The sequence below is a fragment of the Budorcas taxicolor genome, chromosome 5 (assembly GCF_023091745.1).
Source record: "Budorcas taxicolor isolate Tak-1 chromosome 5, Takin1.1, whole genome shotgun sequence".
Classification (NCBI taxonomy): Eukaryota; Metazoa; Chordata; class Mammalia; order Artiodactyla; family Bovidae; genus Budorcas; species Budorcas taxicolor.
In genome coordinates this window covers 119,402,066-119,425,007 of record NC_068914.1, presented here as the reverse complement: position 1 = coordinate 119,425,007, position 22,942 = coordinate 119,402,066, and the positions used below count along the sequence as shown (strand labels likewise).

The 22,942-nt window shown below is 53.8% G+C and overlaps 1 protein-coding gene across 1 annotated transcript; it reads left to right on the top strand.

The window, feature by feature from the left end:
• The first annotated feature begins 5,806 nt into the window (after positions 1-5,806).
• On the top strand, positions 5,807-22,302 carry RAC2 (Rac family small GTPase 2). The gene is made up of 7 exons (XM_052639964.1): positions 5,807-5,930; positions 8,022-8,093; positions 16,254-16,371; positions 17,071-17,133; positions 17,456-17,615; positions 20,826-20,958; positions 21,565-22,302. Exons 1-6 carry the CDS (start codon positions 5,896-5,898, stop codon positions 20,954-20,956), a joined length of 579 nt encoding a protein of 192 aa, XP_052495924.1. The 5' UTR covers positions 5,807-5,895; the 3' UTR covers positions 20,957-20,958; positions 21,565-22,302.
• The last annotated feature ends 640 nt before the right edge of the window (positions 22,303-22,942 follow it).

The window sequence follows — 22,942 nt, the reverse complement described above, 5'->3', positions numbered from 1 at the left end:
AGTTATGTTATAAAAATTGGGAAGGAAGAAATAAAACTGTCATTTTTCACAGATAAGACTGTCTACAAAAACAGACTCGTTAGTAAGAAACTCTCCATAAATTATAATAAGAATTTCCATCCAGGTTGCCATATATATAAGTGCAATCTACAATGTTTGACATTTTTCTATGTATAAGCAACAAACAGAAAATGACATTTTAAAAAGTGTTAGCTATAATGACACTGAAAGTAATAAGGTATCAAGGGATAAATCTTACTTTAAAAGTGCATGACATTTCTTGGGTGAAATTATAAAATTTTATTGAAAGCTATAAAGAAGAAATATGACATGTTAATGGTAGGAAGATTGAAGGATGTTACCAAGATGTCAATTCTCTCCAAATTCTTCTATAAATTGAACAGAATTCTAATCAAAATCCTGTCATAGTTTTTCTTGGAACTTGACAAGCTGATTCTAAAATTTCTGTGAAAGAGCAAATGGTTAGTGACAACTGTAACAACTTTGAAAAAGTTTGACAGGAGACTTAGCCCTTCTGAATATAATGACCTAACACAGAATTTCAGTAATTAAGGCAGCGTGATGCTGGCTCCAAGGTGGACACATAGACCAGTAGATGGAGAAGCTAGGAACAGACTCACACACTCACAGACACACTTGCTGTGGACAGCTTGGCTGCAGCTCACTGGTGACAAGGCAGGCAGCTGAGCTCATTAACGGTGCTGCTGGGATGTCCCTGGCGGTCCAGTGGTTAAGAATCTGCCTGCCGATGTAGGAGACCTGGGTTTGATCCCTGGTATAGGAAGATCGCACATGCTGCCGAGTGACTAAGCCCAGGCACCACGAGTACTGAAGCCTGTGCTCTGCAACAAGGGAAGCAAGAAGAGTAGCACCCACTTGCCACAACCAGAGAAAGTCCCAGCAATGAAGACCCAGTGCAGCCCAAAATGGAAACAAATAAAAAACGGTGCTGGGGCTTCTCTTGTGGTTCAGGGGTTAAGAATCCACCTGCCAATGCACGAGACACAGGTTCGATCCCTGTTTGGGGAAGACCCCACTTGCTGCTGGGCAAATAAGCCCGTGCATCACAACTACTAAGCTTGTGCTCCGGAGTCCAGGAGTGCAACTAACTGAGCCCGAAGTGCCACAGTTACTGAAACCTGCATGCTCGAGAGCCCTTGGACTGCAAGGAGATCCAACCAGTCTATTCTGAAGGAGATTAGCCCTGGGATTTCTTTGGAAGGAATGATGCTAAAGCTGAAGCTCCAGTACTTTGGCCACCTCATGCCAAGAGTTGACTCATTGGAAAAGACTCTGATGCTGGGAGGGATTGGGGGCAGGAGGAGAAGGGGATGACGGAGGATGAGATGGCTGGATGGGATCACCGACTCGATGGATGTGAGTCTGAGTGAACTCCGGGAGTTGGTGATGGACAGGGAGGCCTGGCGTGCTGCGATTCATGGGGTCGCAAACAGTCGGACACAACTGAGCGACTGAACTGAACTGAACTGAAACAATTATTCTTAAAGTGGTCTGGAGTAATTGGTCATGGCAATGGTGAAATTAAATCCTTAATCTCATGAAAACTGAAGAAATCTTATTTTACCACAGCCTAAAATCCATCCCAAATGTTTAAGGACCTAAATGTAGGAAATGAAACTTTAGAAGCTTTAGAAGAAAATGCGGTAGAATATCTTGATGAAGTTGGGAATAAGGCAGAACTTTGTAAGCAAAACTCACTCTAGAAGCACAAGTTATTAGAAAAGAAATTTAAATCAGACTACATCCAAGTGAAAATTTTATGTATTAAAAGTCATAACTGATTATAAGACATCTCGAAGACTGGAAGAAAGATTTGTAATGCATATAGTAAATTTAAGTTTGAAAATCAGAATATATAAAGAACTTCACCAAATAAGTATCAGAGAGTAGAGATGTGCACAAGAGATATGACAAGAAAATTTATGGAACAGGAGTCATCAGTGTCTGATAAAGATGCTCAGCCTCACTAGAAACAAGTTAGTATAAATTACATCTGCAACAAGATGCTAATTCACACCCATGAAGTTGGCAAAAAGTCTTACAAAGCCAAATGTGGGCGAGTGTGTGGACCATGAGGATCCCTGAAAAATGACTTTTCACTCTGCATTTAGGTGAAAGATGTAGGTGCCCAACAGCTCTGCCGTCCCTCTTCTAGAGAAACCTCACCCACCAACTTCAGGTGTCCATAAATATCCATAGCAGAACTATTTGTAAAGCAAACATCGCAAGCCTCATGCATATCCAGTAACAGGAGATGGGATAAATGCATTTTGATGCAATCATGTCACATGATATTATACACAAGCAAAGATACCTGAACAAGAGCTACAGGTTAAACATTTACCAGTACACTGCTGGGTGCTTCCAGAATGCTAAGGCCTGTGGTGGGGGGAGGAAGCTGACCTGAGCAGCCCCTGGATTAGAACTAGGACCTCTGTGAGCACGATCTAGGGAGGTGAGTTGGGCTGAAAATGAGGAAGGGTTTTCTAACAGGCCCAGCTGCCCAAGGTGGAAGAGACTGTCCCCTAAGGGAATGAGTTCCCCATCATTGGAGGTATGTGAGTTGGACTGGGCAGCTGCTTCGTGGGCCAAGCCTTGGATACCGGAAGTACAGAGGCAGGGCTGGATAAAGATGGCCTCTATGATCCCTCTGTGTGTGCCCAGAGACCCCGTGCTTCTGTGAGTCAGTGAGCTTGCACTGCTCACTAACAAAAGGGGATGGACCATGGGCATACAACAGCTTGGATGGAGCTCAAAAACATGCCGAGGGAAAGAAACCTTTTGCAAGAGGCTGAATACTGTGATTCCGTTTATGGGAAACACTAGAAAATGCATGGTAATCTATAATGATAGAAAGCAGATCAGAGCTTCTCTGTGGGGGTATGGGGGTGGGGGAGTGGATGTGCAGGGGTGAGAAGAAACCTGCCACAAGAGTGGGAAAGTTCTCTGATGTTTGGCGTCTTGACTGTGGTAGAGATTTCATGCATATATGTATCGGGTTGGCCAAATGAACCCAAAGTTCACTTGGGTTTTCTGTAAGATGTTATGGAAAAACTTGAATGAACTTTTGGGCCAAACCAGTATCTGTGAAAATGAATGGAATTGAACACTTTAAATGGATTCATTTAATGTATGTAAACTATGTCTCAATACAGATAATTAAAAACAAAAAAGAAAAAGTGAAGAGGCCTGGAGAGGAGGCCACTGCTGCTGTATCTTGGTCTTGATCACATGCACAGGAGCCTCAGATGCCCCATCTGCAAAACGAGGCTTCCAGTGTAATGGCTGCAAGTGCATCGAGTCACTCTGGGCAAATTCATCAATCACTCTGGGCCTCAGTTTTCTCATCTGTAAAGTGGGGGAATAATAGAGACACCACCAGCCAGGGTTTAGAGCAGTGGTTGCCTCACTGGAGACCCGCAGAGACTGCTACTTCTCCTCTTGCTTTGCAGACACCCGGTGGTCACCCAGGCTGCCCTACTCCCCATTTATTCTCCTGCCATCCCTGCCCTGTCCTCACAGCCATAGGGCTACCTGCAGATTGGGGCCATCCCAAGATAATCTGTGGTCCCCAGGCCTCTGAGTCACTCTCGTTACAGGTTATAGGTTCCTCAGGGGCAGCTTCTCGTCTTCCTGGTTTTGTATCCACTGCAGTGCCAAGCCCAGAGCTAGGTATTCAAGTGGTATATAATGGATATTCGCAGAAGGAAGGAGGGATTCGGGTGGCCCTAAGTCAGGGAAGATTTTGTTGTGTTGTCCTGGAGATTGGCTTTCTCAGCATGGAGGGCAGGTACAAATTTAGGGCCATCATGACCATGTACAGTTGAGTAGATTGTTCCCTGCACAAGGGAGTTCCACCCCAGGGGACAAACGGGGGATGAAACACAGTACATATATCCGCTTCCAAGTCACGTGGCCATTTGCATTGTCTGTGTCTTCCTAAAGAGGTGCATTCTTCTATTTTCTTTTTAAATAAACATTTTATTTTGGAATAAACTTAGATTTACTGAAAAATTGCAAGGACAGTGATAGAATTCACCGTATCCTTCAATCAGTTTTCCCTTATGTTCACAGCATTTATATAACCACAGAATTTAACCTTAGTATAATACTACTATTTAATTTCAAATTTGTCTTGGAGTTTACTGCCTTTTCCATTAATATCCTTTTTTCCCCCGTTGTTTCAGGATCCAATCCAGGATTGCATTGAGTACATTGTTTTCGTTAGAGTAACACAGAGATTACCCTATGGGATCCCAGTGGTTGGGAAAAGAATGTGGATTTGGGGGGAGTAGCCAAAACAAAGTCCTTAGGTGGCCTGTGAGGTGCCCAGTCCGGGTTGTAGGGGGGACCCTTGACCTTCCTGACCCTGGCTGGGTGACATTAAGGCTTTGCATTGTCTCCACTCAGCCCATGCAAAGCACAGAGAAAAGACATCAAAGTTGCTTGGTGAGTTTTAATCATTGGCTGGCCAAGTTTTTTAGAGCAGGTCCTCAGGGAGGACCTTTCCTTTTCTGTGGAAGCCATTTTTGGCAACCCTGTAGCTTGCATGGAAGGTTCAGGAAGGTTCAGCTCCTCGTGTTTGTTGGCGGGAGAGGGGTCATTGACCCAGCACCTGATGTTCCACACTCTCTGGGCAGTCTCCTGGTTTGTCCTGAGTGACCAGTGAGCGACTCTGCCCATTCCTCCCTCCCCTTGTCCCTAGAGCCAGAAGGGTGCTGGGTGTGGGGAGCACTAGCGATGAGAGTAACAGCTAGGTGAACTTGGAGCTCCCTGCGGAAAACCAGTGCCACTGGGATCCTGAGTCTCCTGGAGGCCGAGCGGGCTCACTCCCCTGCCCTACCCAGCTGCAGAACTCAGGTTTTGTCCCCCAGACAGCAGCTGGGGTGAAGAGGAGCTTGGAGTCACCTGACCCTGGGTTTGACTTCAGATTGGGCAGTCCTCGTGAATCAACCTAAGCCCCAGACCTTCAGTTTCAGCATCGTTTAAACGGGCCACAGCTCCTGAGCCAGGGCGCCTGTCCCCGGGCTCCCTCCAGCATAGGGCCCAGCAGGTGTGGCACTACCAGTCACTTCCGTTTCCCCTTCTCCATCAGCTGACTCCCCACCTCTCTTCCTGCCTCATCATATTTCCCCCATCCTTGCACACTCAGGGGCTTCCACACTGGCCCTTGCTCAGGGATGTCTTCCTGTCTTGCCTAGGCAGTCCCCTCTGGAGTGCCCTTTCTCTGGCACCAGCTTTAACGTACCTGCTCAAGTGCCACCCTGAAGGTCCCAGCTCACCCTCTGTGTGACTCTGAGATCCCCTCCCTGCCAGTCCTCTGTGCCCCCATTACTTCCTAGTTTGTTGTATGGACCCCTGTGATGAAGCTGTATCTTCCCACTCACATCCTGGGCTCACGAGTGCTAGCTCCTGTGCTTGGGACACAGCAGGTGCTCATTAAATGCTTATTGCTTAGAACTGAGGTGAACTACACTCTTGGAAGCCTCAGGCTCTTAGAGAACAGCTCTGGCCCTGCCTGTGGAAGTACGTCTCCAGCCCCGAGGGTCCCCAGATCTCCTGCTGGTGCCTCAGAGCAGCGATACCCGTGGGGCTGGCAAGGGCCCAGCCCAGCACCCGAGGGCCACCCTGCCCTGGAGCCGTTCTGCCAGACCAGACCGCACGCTCCGCCTTCTGCAAACGGCCGTGGGGGCAGAGGCTTGGGTAAGTTCCCCTTCCGCTTCCTCCTGCCTCCTGTCCCGCTGCTGCTGCTCCCCATTCAGGACGCCTCTCCAGCTCTCCACACCCCGCGCGCCTGCAGAAACGCTGGGGCTCTGAGCTGTCACCACTACCAGCCCCCAGGCCTCGGACACCATGCAGGCCATCAAGTGTGTGGTGGTGGGAGATGGGTAGGTATCTGGCTGGACTTGTTCACAGCTCCCTCTGGGGGTAGCCCTGGGGCCCTCCCACCCTGGAGTCCCTGGGGAAGCCCCCTGCCTGCAGACAGAGGGGTCCCTAGGAGGCAGCCAGAGGAACTGCTCCCTTTTTCTCCCAGAGCCCAGAGGGAACCCCAGGAGTGGGCTGCACACAGCTTCACTCTCTGCCGCACTCATCCCGGAAACTGCCTGGGTAAAAGACTGCGCTTAGGGGTACCTGGGGCCTCTCGCCTGCACCCTGAGAGCTGGGGCTGGTCTCCTATGGGACTTTGGTCTCTAAATCTGTGGCTGCCGGTGGGGGGTGGGGCCCCAGGCTGACCTGGGCTCTAGTCCCTGACTTGCTTTGCTGTGTGGCCTTTTGCAAGTCACAGTGCCTCTCTGAACCAAAGCTTGGCCATCTGGGAAGAGGTCCATGCCCTCAGGGTTGATGTCGGGTCGCTTGAGCTATTTTGAGTGGTTGTCCTGCACGTATGTGTGCTCGGTAAAGCCTGCCTTCTAAGTCTCAGCCCGCCTGGCTGGGGAGGTGGTGTGGGGGATGTGGGTGAGGAGCAGAGGGGGAGGGGCGTGAGAAGCAGCGCTAGGGCAGGCGGAGGGCGGGGTGGGGGGGACTGCGGGGGACGGCCCAGGCTTGACCTGAAGGCCCTTCTCAGCGGTCGGATCTCTGTGACCTTAGCTTGTCAAGTGCCCTTGCAGGCCTCAGTTTCCTCATCTGTAAAATGACGGGTTTGCTACCCCACCTCTTGGGCCTGCCGGCAGCACTGCCTCAGGGTCCAACACAAAGGTGCGTCCTGAAGCTTTCTGTAGGCCCACCCAACCCCAGCGTATTCCAGCACGCTCTAGCCAGCAGGCCCTCGTCCAGGCCTCCCATGCTACAGAGGGGCAGCCTGAGGCCACTTTCCTGTTCAAGGTGGGGTAGTGGTAGGGGGCTGGTTTATCATGGCAGTAGGGTGGGGATAGTGGGGGTGGGGGCTGGTTTATCAGGCAGCCTTTAGCTGATTGTGATACGCGGCTCTGCCCGCCTGTCCAGTCCTGCTCACTTCTGCTTTGTATCTGATATGACGAGGGGAGGGCGGAAGCCGCAACGTTCCAGTCACTCAGAGGTACCTTGCTGGCAGGCGGGGGGTGGGAGGGGACGAGGAGAGAAAAGGGCGGGTGGCCCCCTTCAGAGCCAGAAGTGACGAAACCAAGTGGAGCAGCGGAAGGCCCAGGGCTACCTGTGGCCCCCCGCCTCCCAGCCCAGCAGATTCAGGGCGCAGACAGCACCAATCATGGCACTCACTACTAACTTTGTGCTTACTGTGTGCAGGCCCTGGGCTTCCTCATGCTCCTCTGTTTTATCCTCCCAACAGCCCTCATATTAGGCCCGTCTTACAGGTTGGAAAACTGTAGCTCAAAGAAGTTAAGTCATTTGCTTAAGACCTCATGGGATTTGAGCCCTGGTCTCTCTGATTCCTGAACTCCACGATCTTAACTGCCACACCCTCTGGTGAGGTGGGAGGGGAAGGAGAGCGGTCAGGCAGTCCCCTACATTTGGCGACTGCTATGCTGTGCCAGGACTGTGCTTCAGTCTTTTACCAGCTTCATCTAATTTACATCTCTGGACTCGTCTCATCCCTGTTTTCTGGAAGGGGGAGCTGAGGCATGGGGAGGTTATGTAGCTTGCCTGAGAGTGCATTCCTGCTGGGTGGGTGATGAAGGATCTGGATCCCAGGGCAGTAATGGCAGAGCCCTAGTCAGGCTTCGGGAACCTCCTGGGGACCCGCTGCTCTTAATCCTCTGTTTCACATCAGAGTCACCTGGGAAAGCCTGTTACAAATTCCCAGATCCACGCCACACCCATGATTCAGAATCTCGGGTAGGACCCCAAAGTCTGTCCTTTAACAAACATCTCAATGTGATAACGCTGATACAGAAATTCTCAGATGGGGACACTGAGGCCCGCGGAGGTGGGGCTTGGGTCTGCCCTGAGGGCTGGGCTAAGGGACCGTGGAGGTCCTCAGAAAACCTCCCTAGGTCTCAGGCAGGGCCCCTGACTGCTGTCCTCTTGAACTTCCTGTCTTTCAGAGCCGTGGGCAAGACCTGCCTGCTCATCAGCTACACCACCAACGCCTTCCCTGGAGAGTACATCCCCACCGTGTGAGTTCTGCACGTGGGTGGGACGCTCAGAGGCTGGGGAGGCACGCATGGACCACCAGGCCCACCCCCCTTTCAGGCACTTCCTGTGTGCCGGGCCTGTGTGGGCACTTGGGGGTCAGGCTCCAGCCAGTCTTGGGCCTGCTGATCCAGACGGGGAGGTAGCCACCTGTGCCAGGATGAGCACCCCGGGCTCCCAGAGCGGAGAGAGGTGCAGGAGGCAACCTAGGGAGCGGGGCCTTCAGGCAGGGAGACATGGAGAGCTGGCCTGAGCAGAGCTGGGTGGAAGGGGACTGGGACAGAGGAGTGGAGTGGGTGCAGGAGGAGGGCCTAAACATGGGGAGACCGGAGACGTCAGGGCACACACGTGTGCAGGGGGAGAGGACAGTGGCACTGGAGACCACTCAGGACCCACCCTTGTATTGGATGTGGAGCAGGGCTGTCACCTGATTTGCAGGTATGGAGGAGTATGTGGGGTGAACGGAAGCACCAGCTCCTCTCTCCTTGATGCTCGGCGGCCCCACTCCCTCACGACAGCCCCTCAGCTCTGCAGCACAGCACCCAAGGCTCTGTGTGGCCTTCTCCAACCTTCCCTTCTGGCTTCACCACCCAGTTCTTCACTTCTTGTTCTGTTTCTGGCCTCCTGGTCACCAAACACACCCTAGACATTTCTACTTCGGGATCTTTGCTCCAGCTCTTCCTTCTGCCTCGAGTGCTTTTCCTTCCCATGCCCATGTGTCTAAGTCCTCCAGGCCAGCTCCAGCATCCCTCCTCCAGAAAGCCTTTCTGACATAGCCTAAAGGGGTCTCTCACTCCCTAGACAGACTTTATCTGATCTTTTCCATGACCAAGAGTCTACAGAGGGCAGGGGGCCATCTCCAGTTCTTTAAGGGACTTAGGGTCTTACATGCAGTATAATCTACACATTATTTTAGAAACGATGTATATATTTTGAGTTGACCTGAATTGAACTTTATGGAGAGGCCCTAGGAGGATAGATCATAGCTATCATCTCTCAAGGGCCTACTGGGTGCCGGTCCCTGGAAATGTCACACATGTGTGTCCTCATCTGATGCTCGCGGGAGGAGTTGGGATTATTTTAGTCCCACAGTGTCTGTGGGGGGAGCTGAGGCTCACAGAAGCTAAGGGACTTGCCCACCCCCCAGGGTCACCAGGTGGCCTAGGATCTCTCTATTTCTCCCTGGCACAAGGGGCCAGGCTCCAGTTGCCTCAGGGACCCCAGCCCAGGCAGCAGGATGGCAGCTAGGAGAGGGCAGAGGGCAGGAAACCTGGGAAAGCAATTTCTAGTCTGGTTCTGTTCCCAATTCCCCATTGGGGCACCAGTGCCCCCCTTCGCATCAACCTGTATCTGCCCACTCACCATCCAACACCAAACGTTTCTCAGCGCCTCCTGGTGCTGAGGATGGTGGGCTCTAGACACGGCAGGGAGGCAGGTGCAGCATTAGGCCAACCAGCTCCTGCAGAAGGTCATTGTCACCAGGACTGTCACTGGCACCACCTACTCTCCTGCCCCTGCCTGTCACAGATGGGCTGAAGGGCCTACTTGCTCAAAGACCTTAGACCCAACGCTTCCCCTTTCTGAGCCTCAGTTTCTCTTTCTTTAAGAAATGGGGCAGGGCTGGGAGGTGCCAAGTTCCCTGCCCATGCACCTTCCCTGTGCAGGGAGATGGGAGGTGAGTTCTCTGACGCAAGGTGGGGGGACCAACAGAGGCCAAGGAAGGGCCAGGTGCTCTCAGCAACCCCTGGTGGCCCCGAGCAGATTCGGTGGTCCTAGACAACTTTACAGGACAGAGAGGATGGACCAGACAGGGTTTACCTTCCTAGGAGTCTGAGGAGCTGGGTCAGAGATCAGGGCCTGCTCCCAGGTGGGCCATCCAGGCAGGCTCACAGCGTCCCACACAGGAGGCTCCTGCACTTCGTTTAATGCTTGGAGGCCCCCATCCCCAAATTCTTAATGTTTGAACAAGGGGACCTATGTTTTCATTTTGTGTTGGGCCCGGCCTGGTATGTAGCCAGACCTGCACCCCTCCCTCTTTGTCTTCCATACGGAGTCACTTGTCTCTGGACAAGCCCCTAGAGGGGCTCCTGCTTCAAAGCCTGCACTCCTGTGACAGAGAGGGGAAAATAAGCCACCCTGAGCCCTTGACACTTGAGGGTGGGGACAGTTGGAGAGAGTAGAGTTGGGGGAAACAGGCAGCCTGAGATCTCCGGCAGAGAGATAAAGGTCAGGAGGGCTCTGGGGCTCAGGGTGGCAGGGTTTGCTGGGGCCAGAGGCCTGTGCCACAAGAATCAGATCAGATAAGAGAGAGAGCGAGTTCAACTTACTGCCTAGGGTTGGGGGATAAGAGCTCGAAGTCAAAGCCACGTCTCACAGATGGGGAGACTGAGGCCTGCTCTGTCGATGGTCAGGTGCTGGGCATTGGAGATACAAAGACGAGGTAGGAAGACCCTGCTATGGGGTGTTTGTGACCTAGAGGATCTCCCCCTTACCCTCTCCTTATGACCACTCTCAAATGGAAACCCAGGTGAGCTTTCAAATGCAAAAACTAGATAGAGGAATACCTTGCTGAAATTCCCCTCTCAAAACCCATTTCCTACCCACTCCATTTTGGTCCTTGGGGACCAGACATGCCAGCCTCCCCCAGGCCTCTGCACCCGCCCCTTCCCATCACTCAGTTCCCTGCTGAAGCAGCCCATCCCTGACCCCGGTCTAAACAATCCCTCCCTCCACCCAGGCCTCCTCCATCCCTCCACACCCTGCTGGATGGTCTCCGCTGCCCATCCTGATCTGACTTCTCCTGCTGGGATGGCAGCTCTGTGAGGACAGGGCCCTGGTCCATCTAGTTCACTAGACCGGCTGCTAGAACAGAGTTGAGCACCTCGCTGGCGCTCTGTAGTGACTGGACCACCCTGGCTGGCAGAGAGGGCGTGCTCCAGTCTGCCCTGAGAGGGTGCTGGAACTCAGCCACCAGCAGGGAGCTCGGCTCTGCGGAGCTTCTCTCTGGGAAGAACACAAGGAGTTAATTCGAGTCAGATGGGCCAGTATTAGGTTTTCACTTTCCTTTGTAAACTGGCAGTCCAGCCTGGATTCCCATAGACAGGAGGGCGCCCAGCCTCCCTAGTGGAGATTCCAGGGGTCGGGCTGAGTTTTCCCACCTGGCCTCGCAATGCCCCCTTGCCCCATACTTCTGCCACCAAGTATGTTAATCCCTCCCTGTATCAAGCTGGCTCAAGCCTGCTCACTGCTCCTACACAGCCTCTGTCCCCTCCCATCCCATCTGGGACACCCATGCCTCTGCGCCTCCTCCAACCACGCACCTCTCTCACTAGTGGCTCTGTCTCCCAGCTTCCCTTCTGACCCTTCTGCAAGATGTTCCCACCCAGTGGCCAAGAGAACCTTTTCCAAATGCAAAGCTGAGCATGTCACCACCGCCTGGTGAAGGCCTTTGGTGGCTCCCTATTGTCCCGTGGACCGGGCCGCGAATCCTCACAGGGGTCCATGCCTCACCTGACATATCAGTGCTCCCTGTTCCCAAATCAGCAGCCATGCGTGCCCCGTGTTCTTTGTGTTCTGTGAGTCCACCTTCCTTTCCCTGGAGGCCTGGGTGGTGGTCAAGTGATGCGCAGGGCTGAGGGCCATTTCATCTGTCCCATGCCCTTCCTTCTCTCCATGGTGGAGGGCTACAGAGCCGAGTGTGTAGCCTAGGGGTGCAGAAAGGGGTCCACATAGACTCTGGGTAAAAGCATACCAGCTGTGTGACCGTGGGCAGGTTACTCTAGGGCTCTGAATCCCAGACACAATGTAGAATCCAGTTCCTGGGTCCACTGAATGATCTAAGTATAAAGGACCTGGAGCAGCATTTGGGACCCCCGGGTGCTCAGCAAGCATGGACGCCCTGCCCTCTGCACAGGTCCGGGTCAGCCCCACGTGCTGTGCTGTGCTTAGTCTCTGAGTCGTGTCCCACTCTTTGCAACCCCATGGACTATAGTCCGCCAAGCTCCTCTGTCCATGGAATTCTCCAGGCAAAAATACTGGAGTGGGTTGCCATGCCTTCCTCCAGGGGATTTTTCTGACCCAGGGATTGAACCCATGTCTCCTGCACTGCAGATACATTCTACACCGTCTGAGCCACCAGGGAAGCCCAAGAATCCTGGAGTGGGTAGCCTTTCCCTTCTCCAGGGGATCTTCCCAACCCAGGGATGGAACCTACATCTCCCACATTGCAAGCGGATTCTTCACCATCTGAGCCGCTAGGGAGCCCCTGCACCTGAGCTCAAACTTCACTGAGCCTCCGGCCATGAACCCACAGTGATGCTTATACCACAGGCTTTTCTGAACTGGGTAACAGGATCTAGTCCTGGCTCTGCCACCAACTGACTGTGAGGTCTTGGGCAAGTCCCTTCCTGTCTGTGAGCCTCAGTTTCCTCATCTGGAAGAAAAGAGTGAGGGTTGGCCACAGTGGTGGTGTATGTTCCGGTGGTCCTGGCTGCCTGTGGGTCTCTGGACTGGGGGACTCAGGGGTTGTAGATCACTGTCTCTGCAGGAATCCCTCAGGCTCTGGGGAGGGGCCAGTGAGGGGGCTGTTTCAGGATGAGGTTGCTCAGCTTCTCAGCATCTCCCCATGGGATGGCTTGAAAGTCCTCTCTGCCTGGATCCTCTTAGTGGCCCTAAAAGATGGGGCTTTTCTTTTTTCACAGTGAAGAAGGTGAGGCTCAGAGAAGCTGGGCTACTCACCCAGGGTCACACAGCCAGGACAAGGCTTCACAAGGAACTTTCTGCTCCCTTCCCACTCTGGGGGCGGGGGGCTGTCCCCAGGCAAATCCACCCTCCTATGGAGCATTAGTCTACTCTCTCTCACTCACAAATGAGTGCTCAGAAGGAGACCAGATCAAATCCCAGCTCCTGTGCTCCTGAGCTGGCTGACTTTGGATAAGTTATTTGACTTCTTGGAGCCTTGATTTCCTCAACTGTCTAAAGAGAATAATTTGAGGTTCTTTTGCCTTGGGTCACATGGGAATTCAAAACCTGAGGTATGAAGGTCCCTAGCCCTCTGCCTGGCCCCAGAGCAAGTGCTTAGTCCTGTGACAGGTCCTACAAATCAGCTCTTTCCCCATCACCGTGGCCCCTGAGATCCTAGAGCTGGTTCAGAGAAGATAGATATCCTTGGCTCAAGGAATCTTGGGGGAATTTTTGGTGTCAGAATTTCAGACTAGACATTAGAGGAGATAAAGTCCCTATATCCTAAGCTCACCCCAAAGGAGTGTTTCTGGCCAAAGCCAAAGAAAACACAGGGACTTCTTTTCCCATCACACCCTGCGGTGTCTCCCTGAATAGTGCCTTTGGCCTGAAATCCCACAGCGGTAATGGGTGGTACCCAGAGCAGACACAGGGCAACTGTTGCTGTTGTCATTTAGCCGCTCAGTCGTGTCTGACTCTTTTGAGACCCCATGGACTGTAGCCCGCCAGGCTCCTCTGTGCACGGGATTTCCCGGGCAAGAATACTGGAATGCGTTGCCATTTCCTTCTCCAGGAGATCCTCCCAAACCAGTGACTGAACCTCGGTCTCCTGCACTGGCAGGAGGATTCTTTACCGCTGAGCCACTAGGTGCCAAATACGATGCTGGCGTCAGGGCAGCAAGGAGCAAGCCAAGCCTGATGCCTTTGGGTGCTGAGTTCACCACAGATTACTGAGTAGGGGTGGGGTGGGGGCCCCGACCTGGCTGGGGCTCAGGGAAGGCTTCCTGGAGGAGGTGACCTTGAGATGGGGCTGGAAAGAGGATGAGTAAGAGTCAGACTGGCACCAGGAAAGAAAAGGAGGAAGCCAGGGGAAGAGCATTTGCAGGAACTTTCCAGGCAGGAGGGAGCAGGGCCATCTGAGGAAGTGAAGGCTGGACAAGCACAGGGTATTAAAAGCATCAAGTGGCCCACTGTTTTGGTGGAGGGTGCCTGTCACAAGACAAATGTCTTTGAGTTGCTCTGAAGCACTAGGGCTTCTGCAGCCTGTCACTGAGCATGTTCTTGGAGGACTTCATGGAGGAGGTGGCTTCCCAAGTGCTTTGGTTCAGTTTAACTCTGTTCTACCTGCACTTACTAGGTGCCAGTCCTGAGATTTCAGAGATAAAGAGACATGGACCCTGCCCCCATGGAGCCCCAGCTACATGGCAGGAGAGACACATTAATGCCAGCTCATAGTCTAGGCAAAGCAGCTGCCTGAGGGAGGGGATGACAAAATCTTTCCAGGTGGGGGACAAGGAAAGAGGTGGCCGGGATGTTTCCCCACAGAGGAGGAACTGCCTGGGCAGGGCTTCGAAGCATGAATGGGAGACGGAGTGCTGAGGGCACAGAGGAGTATTCCCAAGAGAGGCATGGGCAGACAGGGGCACAGGCTGGAGAGCAGGGTGGACCGTGCGGCCTGGGAGTGAGGAAACACCTTCGACAAGGAGAGGGTGAGAGGGCATTCCAGGCAGGGGGGCACAGCGTGAACAGACTCAAGGAGGCAGGAAGCCTGAGTCTTGCCAGAAACGGAAACGGCTTGGCTGATATGTGAAGGGAGACAAGCTGGAGGAGCCTGAGGTCTCAGTGGGCCAGGTCAGGGGACAGGAAGCAGGCCCTGTGTGGGTGACCTCAATGCAGAGAGAGAGGTGGTGGTCCCTCGCCCTCAGGGAGGCTGCGGAAGCAGCTGTGGCATGGGGTAGTGAACACTGGACGTGGAATCAGAACTGGCTTCACACCTGGTTGGGTCACTTGCTCACTGGCTGTGCGGCTAGGGTCAGTCACTCTATCTCTCTGATCCCAGTTTCTTTTTGCATAGCATTAGAGACCAGCTGCTGCCTCTCAGGAATGTGTGTAACGAGAAATACTATTGAACTGAACCTTTAAAAAAATCTGGAAGCTCGTGTGATTGTCCCAGAGGCCTGTCTGGCATTGGCAGGGAGTTTAGCATGTGCATATCCTTTAGCACGTGCCTTTCCAGTGTGTGCCCATGGCATTTCCTGAAATCTCCGGTGACTGGCAGCTTTTGGGGTGGGCTGGAAGGCCAGTGAATTAATACCCCAGGATATCCCTCTGCCAGTGGGAGGTGGAGAAGGTGGATAAATACCCCAGCTCTCTGCCTCCTCAGGGGGATGCTCTGAGCTCAGAGGTCCCAGCAAGATGGAGTCCCAGTTCCACCTGCCCCCCAGTAACACCTCAATAGCTTCTGCCCCCTCCCTTGGCTCCTGGAATCACTTCCCAAGTAAACTTTCATCTCAGGGTTTGCTTCTGGGGGGACCCAAACTAAGATGGAAATGAGCATTCATTCAACAAATAATGGGTACCCGCAGGACTTCCCTGAGGGTCCAGTGATAAAGGCTTTGCCTTCCAATGCAGGGGGTGCATGTTCGATCACTGGTTGGGGAACTAAGAGCCCATAAACCTCTAGGCCAAAAAAAACACAGTATAAGACAGAAGCAATACTGTTAACAAATTCAATAAAGACTTTAAAAATGGTCCACATAAAAAAATAACTTAAAAAAAATTGGTTGCCCAGCTGCAGCGTTCAGCCTCAGAGGAGGGTAAAGTTTATTCTGATTGTGCCTTTGAGACAATGTCACACAGTCTCGAAAAATCATCTCTTCAAAGGATGTGTGCTGTGCTGTGCTTAGTCGCTCCGTCGTGTCCAGCTCTCTGTGACCCCGTGGACTGCAGCCCGCCAGGCTCCTCTGTCCATGGGATTCTCCAGGCAAGAACACCAGAGTGGGTTGCCATGCCCTCGCCCAGGGGGTCTTCCCAATCCAGGGATGGCACCCAGGTCTCCTGAATTGCAGGCAGATTTTTTACCAGCTGAGCCATGAGGAAAGTCCAAGAATACTGGAGTGGGCAGTTTATCCCTTCTCCAGGGGATCTTCCCAACCCAGAAAGGATAGACAGGGCAGAAAAAGAGTAGAGACAATGTTTTCTTCTTTACGCTCTCCTGTGTTTACCATTCTTTTAATATAATGGACTGGCATTAAAAAATTAAAAATTAACCCCAACTGCAGGGTGAAGTGTGACTTGGGTCCCATTGTAGCTCCTCTCTGGGTCTTGGCCTCTGTCATGGAACCAGGGACTGCAAGTCCGCGGACTCTGGGGCTGGAGATGGACCCTCTGTCTTGTTCCCACAGGTTTGACAACTATTCAGCCAATGTGATGGTGGACAGCAAGCCTGTGAACCTGGGGCTGTGGGACACGGCTGGGCAGGAGGACTATGACCGGCTTCGGCCACTCTCCTACCCGCAGACGGTACATCGTCCCACCCTCCTCGTGGTCCTGGCCTTCACGTCCCTGTTTCCTCCGCCTGGAGTGCCAGCTCGGCCTGGTGAACCCTGACCCTCCCCTTGAGGCCCAGCTCAAGGAGTCCCCGCCCTCCATTCGCCTCTGTCTGTCTTCACTGTGCCTTCCCGTTCTCCCGTGGGCTCTGGCTCCACCTCGTGCCCAGTGGGTGGGGCAGGCAGACCCTGGACAGGGCTCCAAAGGAAGCTCGGGCAGATCAGCCTCCGGGGGGTGTGGCGGGGGGCAGGGAGACAAGGGCACAGCAGCAGGTGGCTCTGTGGCTTCTGGGCTCTCCCTCCAGGGTGGCAGAGGAAGGGCTGGGACCCGCAAACCGACAGAGAGGTAGTAAGAGCACAGACTCTGGAATTCCAGAAGGCACACCCTTTAATCCTTGTAAACCTCACTTTCCCTGTCTGTAGAATGGGGTAGCAATGGCATCGCTACAGCGTGATGTGAGGATTACCCACTTGGAAGAAACCCCGGCCTTTAGGAAGTGTTGGATAAACAAGCAGCAGCCTGCTGTACAGAAGGGAAGCCCTGCTATGCCAGATCCTAAAAGCCCAGCATCCCCTGGGCTGCTCCAGCCCTCAGTAGCTGCCCAGGTGTGGAGGGCCCAGGCTGGACGCCTCCAGGCCTCCCCTCACCAGTAACCCTTACTTGATTCCCCAGGACGTCTTCCTCATCTGCTTCTCCCTTGTCAGCCCAGCCTCCTATGAGAACGTCCGGGCCAAGGTGAGTGGGATGGAGCAGGACCTTAGGGGTTAGGGCAGGCGACCCTGAAGAGGGGAGCATGGCAGGGAGGGACTGGAGACTTTGGCCTGCCTCTGGGCAGCAGAGGATGTGGGCAGAGAGGGTTCCCAGTGCCAACCATGGCTGGTGGGCGGGGATGGGGGAACTCGGGTCTCAGAGACATTTGGGATAGTTAACTTTACTCTCTGACCTTGCCCTCTCCTTTCCACACACCCTTATGCCCCCTTCTTCTCCTCTCCCAACTTGGTGCCCCTCATCTCTTCCAACTCCTTGCATGACCTCCTGCCCCTGCCCGCTGGCCCAGTGGTTCCCCGAGGTGCGACATCACTGTCCGAGCACACCGATCATCCTGGTAGGCACCAAGTTGGACCTGAGGGACGACAAGGACACCATCGAGAAGCTGAAGGAGAAGAAGCTGGCACCCATCACCTACCCGCAGGGCCTGGCACTGGCCAAGGAGATTGGTAGGGGGCTCGGCTCAGAGAGGGGAACTCTGACACAGCCTTGTGGTGATTGCGAACATAGCCTCCAGGGCCAGACTGCATTCCAACCCTGGCTGTGCTGGGTACTAGCTGTGTGGCCCAGGACGAGTCACTTAGCCTCTCTGCCTGTGTTTTCTTATCAGTGAAATATGGCAATAGAAGTGGTTCTGAGTGGTTAGGAGAATTCAGTGAATTCACACCCGTGAAGCCTCCAGAGAAGCACCAAGCGCTCTGTGTCGATCACTGTTGGTACCAGTGCAATCCATAAGCAGATTCTGACATGACAGAGCAGGGTTGGAGTGGGATGTGCTGTGGTTTCTCAGAGGAGGAGCAGTCAACTCAAGCTTGGGTTTTCTGGGAAGGCTTCCTGGAGGGGTTGTTTCAGCTTGGATTTGAAGGGTGATGCCTTCCCTTCTGCCTCCTTCTCACCCCCCGTTCCCCACCCTCCTGGCTTCTCAGCCCAACTCCTCTTTGCTTCCCGGTCACTGGGCCTGAGAAGTGAAGTGACTTCTCAGGGTCCCACAGCTGGTAGGTGGCAGAAGCAGGATTTGAACACAGAACCGCAAGGCACTGGCGTGGGGCCCTCCTCATGGTGGCCCAGGGCTGTCTGCACCAGCTATGACTGGTGTGTCTGGCCTCTTCCATGGTGTCCAGTTCTGCTGTCTTTCAGGCCCTGACCTGCCTGCCGCCTGGAGACAGGGCACTTGCCCAAGAGCCTGGGACCACCAGCAGGCTTTGGCCACTATGAGTTGCAATCCAGCTACCCAGGGCTCTCTGGGTCACCCAGGGTTTGGCCCCTGAACTGATGGGGCCTCCTCCAGCCCCTCCCTCCCTCAACCCTAACCCTCTTCCTTCCGCCGGAACTGGGAGGGCCCTGGGGACTCACATCTCTCCACAGGAAGAGAAACCGCAGCCTCCACCTCCCCTTTCTCATGACTTGCTCAGAGACAAGGCCATCTTTCCCAGGGGGCCTCTGCTGCCGCTTAAACACTGGGTCCTACGTCCCATCCTGGGGGCTCTGACTCCCAGGCTCTCTGGTCTTTCCTCAGGGATACTGGGGATTGACCCTGCCTTCTCTTCTTTCTGATCAGCCTGCCCCCTGGATTCCTTCCACCCAAGACAGTGCCTCTGAGCTGGAAACCCTTTCCATTTTAAAGCAGAGGCTTTGGGATAAGATGGGGCCTGGAAACCTGGATTCTGGTACTAGCTCTGGCACTGTCTGTGTGACCTCAGACCAGGGGCTCCCCTCCTCTGGACCTCAGTTTTTCCATCTGTACAAGCCAGCCTGCACACTCCTTAAAGGTCCTTTCTCTGCCAGAAGGAGATGACTTGGGGGTCCTGCTTTGGCCTCTAGCCGATTTTTCTTGGAGCTGATCCCAGATGGGGTAGAGGCAGTGACTTATGACTTTGGACTTGCCTCGGACTGGCCCAGGCCAAGGGGGAGGCCTGGGGAGCCTTCAGGGCTGGTGAGGCAGTGGCGGCCTCTGCCCACCAGTCCAGTGTGCTGACTTGTGGTGCAGCTGCCAATTCCAGCTGCCATGGGTTGAGCACTTCCTGGGTGCTGGGCCTGAGCATTCTCCTGCTTCATCATCATAGCAACTATGAAGGAGGAACTCTCATCACCCCACTTTACAGAGGATGAAACTGAGGCTCAGGTAGAAGTCAAGAGCTCAAGGTCACCCAGCTGGGATGTGGCAGAGCTAAGACTGGAACCCGGGCTGCGTGGCTCCCTCAGTCATGATCAAGGTGGGAGACTGGGGTGCAGAGCAAGGCCAGGCCCCCAGTCAGGACTCTTTCTCTGGATACTCCTAGCCAAGAAGTAGGAGGGTGGCAGGTGCCAGGGAGGACACAGTTGGTGGGTGTGAAAGGAAGAAGTGGACATTGGCCACCATCCCTCACAGTCCCTTGCAAGGAGAAGTGGCCAAATGCTCAGGGAGACTCTTCTGGGCACAGAAGTTTACGTGAGACTCCCAGACTTAAGTCCTGGTGTTGTGTGCCTGCCAGCCTGGCCCTGGGACCACTGCCCATGCTCCCTGCTGGGACAATGCTCCCATATGCAAGGGCGATGGGCGAGTCCCAAGTGTGGCTTTAGACAAATGACATCCTCTCTGAGCTTCAGTGTCCTTGTTCCTGCCCCATCCTTTCTTTCCCTCATCCTGGGTTGCCCCTCCTGAGATCCTGGCTCCCCTCTCCAAGCTGTGTGTCTCTGGGCCTGGGGCATCCCCTCTCTGGGCCCGTTTCCTCACCCAGGAAGTGGGGACTCACAGAATTTCTTCACAGGGTTGTCAGAAGCACCCAGCTCAGCGCCTAGCAGGGAGCAGGTGCCGATCAGTGTCATTCTGCTTCCTCCTCGCAGAGGAGTGGGCTCTAGGGAGGAGGCAGATTTCCATGCTCCCGCCCCTCTCCTCCTCTGGTTCCTAAAATTGGCCCCCAGGCTTCTCTCAGGGAGAACTTGTCAATTGCTCACTTCAGGGAGACAGCTTGGGTTGTTGTGAACACAGAAACTCACACAGGTTCCTTCCAGAAGGTCATGAACACTGCCCCGGGCGTGGGGCTCAGCCTGCCTTCCTCACTGTGCCCTGGGCTCCAGCCCCGAGTGGTCACATGGGAGAAGGACAGTCCCCTCACAGGTGAACAAGGCTCCCCATTTCTCATTCCTCTTGCTGAGAGTTCTCAGCAGCCCCTAGGGGACGGGAAATGTCTAGTGTGTGACTCTGGACTAGCGACTTTTCTGAGCCTCAGCTTTCTCATCTGTAAAATGGGGTAATCTGAAGGACCAGTTCAATGATATTTGGAAGGTCCTGGTGAGCAGCCCATGGGTTCTTCAGGCCTCCTACGGGAAGGTGGAGGCAGGAATGTGGCAGTCTTCTGAAAGAAAGTGAAGTGCTGAGAGATTTGGTCACTGTAGCGTGAGCTCCTTTCTTCCCAGGAAGGTATAAAAATTCCTGCCGCCTTCCGCAAATTACGGACTTATGTGTTCGAGAAAGACACAAACCTGCTGTCGTGGGTCTTAACCTTTTCCTCTGAATAAAGTTCCTCCTTTCAGATATGAGGAAACTGAGGCACAGAGGGGGTAAATGTGTGAGGGACACAGCCCAGGGGGCCCCCACAGCCTGGTGTGGTTGTATGACTTGGGAGGGGGTTTTGCCCAGCCCTGACCTAGGCCTCTGTTCTCTTGATGCCCTGACCCAGACTCAGTGAAATACCTGGAGTGCTCGGCCCTCACCCAGCGAGGCCTGAAAACTGTCTTTGATGAGGCGATCCGAGCCGTCCTGTGCCCGCAGCCCACACGGCCACAGAAGCGCCCCTGCAGCATCCTCTAGGGGTAAGAGTCCCACCCACATGGCTTCACGACACTCCCTCCCCCCCTTCCCCCACTCCCCACACACAGCAGGCTGTGGCTGGGAGGGAGGTGTTCAGCCACTGCTTGGTAGCCCTAGGTTTCACCAGGAGCGGCATTTAGGCGAGGACAGAAGGGGGACCATTGAAGGGGCCTCAGTTTGCTCATTTGCCTGAGCTGGGCCTGCTCTGTGAGCCCGGTTCCCAGAAGGAGGGTTCAAAGTATCAGAAAAAATGCCAGGTAACAGGAGCCAAGCGTGGTGTCACTGAGCTCCCAATGTGCGGTCCCTGCAGGAGGGCGGAGAGGACCAGGGCGAAGAGATACTTCAGCTCCTGTCCCTCAGGAGAGCCCAGTTGAGCCAGGGAGACCCGATACTCACATATAGGGTAGAGGCAGGGCAGACTAGCTCCAAGGCTGTTAGGGCAGAAGAGGGATGGGTGGGGGTGGGAGGCGCCCACAAGGATAGAGAGGACTTGGCCAACTTTGAGCACAAGCTGGGAGCTGGACTGAGCTGGGAACCAGGAGAGTTGGGAGCGGGCTGTGGGTTCTGCTTGGCCCCAAGTTCTCACCCCCTGTTTGTCTTCCTTCCAGGATGCACCCAGCCTTCCCAGCCAGATGGTTCTGATTCTCCAAGGGCCCCACCCAACGCCCAGTGGCCCCCTGGCTGGCCATGCTGTTCCCTTCCTGTGGCGTTTCTTAGCAAGATGGCTGCAGAGCTTGGTTGACCGTCTTCTCTGTGCTGAAGTCCCCCTGAGGGCCCAAAGAGTGTAAATTCGTAGGTGCTGCGCCCCCATCCCCTCATGCTCCAGCCTTCTCAAGGGCCAAAAGGAGGTCCCAGCACCCAGTAAGCCACCCCTGTGTTGCTGTGTTCAGATGCCACACATGGCTTCATCTACCCCGTTACTCTTCCCTTCACCCCCAGTGCCTGAATCCCCTCTGCGAACTTCAGGCCAGATGGTTGCTGGCCACCACTTATATACCTTCAGAGATGGATCTCTCCTTCCCTTCTGGGGCAGTGGTATACTCCAGTACTGATGGTCTTGCTTATTGAGACTTCTTCTGAGGAGTTAAATTAAGTGTCTCAGAAGGTTTGTTCCTCTGGTCTTAGTCCTCCTTTGGGGACAACATACATTCAGATTTTCTAAATCTCTGTGAGTACCTGCCCAGTCAGCCAAAAAAGAGGGTCCTGCTGACTCCTGCCATCTCTCAAGTCTTTCTGCTCCACTCACAGGACCCTGAGCTGCATTTATCTGTGAGAGTCTTAAAACTTTCAGACCTTGCCAGTCAGGACTTTTGCCATTGCAAATAGAAACCCTGCTTAAGCAGAAAATAAATTTATTGACTCAAGATTGGAAATATCATGACTTCAGGTACAGCTTGATCAAGGGGGCTCAAATGAAGTCATCAGGGCTCACTTTCCTATACTTTCCGCTGTCTGGTTCATTCTTAGGCACAGTGACTCTCAGGGCTTCACCCTTCCAGTTTCAAGTTCAGCAAAAAAGAGCAAGTGTCTGCCCCAGGCAAAGTTCTGATTAAGGTTTACTCTGATTGGTCCAGCTTAGATCTTCCCCCTTTCAACCAATCACATTTGTCAGGAGAATCCTGTGCTCTGATTGGCGAAACCTAGACTACTCGACAAGTTAGAGCAACGGGAGTAGGCCGCCGTTTTCAAAACGGCACCCACTAGGGTGGAGGTGGGGGGATTTGGTTCTCAAAAGGAGGCTGAGAGCCTTGTCAGAATTTGGGAATATGGGTGTCGAGCAGCCAGAAACCCCAGTCTCCAATATTGGCGGTCCCAGGAAAGTGTCCAAACAGTGTAAGGAACCAATGCCGGTCCCAGCAGGCACTAAGCACAGGGAAGTTTAAGAGAGGCTGCTGTCAGGATTAACAAAGCTCATCTTTAAAGCGCCACTGAAGGGTATGGAGCCAATCTCCCCTCAGTGTTTGCTGATTCACGAATGCTAGACTT

Bases quoted from the DNA above. Each gene is read 5' to 3' on its own strand.
- RAC2 (XM_052639964.1), top strand. From the start codon at position 5,896: ATGCAGGCCATCAAGTGTGTGGTGGTGGGAGATGG. The intron at 16,372-17,070 runs GTACATCGTCCC...TTGATTCCCCAG, and splicing joins CACTCTCCTACCCGCAGACG to GACGTCTTCCTCATCTGCTT. The intron at 17,134-17,455 runs GTGAGTGGGATG...CCGCTGGCCCAG, and splicing joins ATGAGAACGTCCGGGCCAAG to TGGTTCCCCGAGGTGCGACA.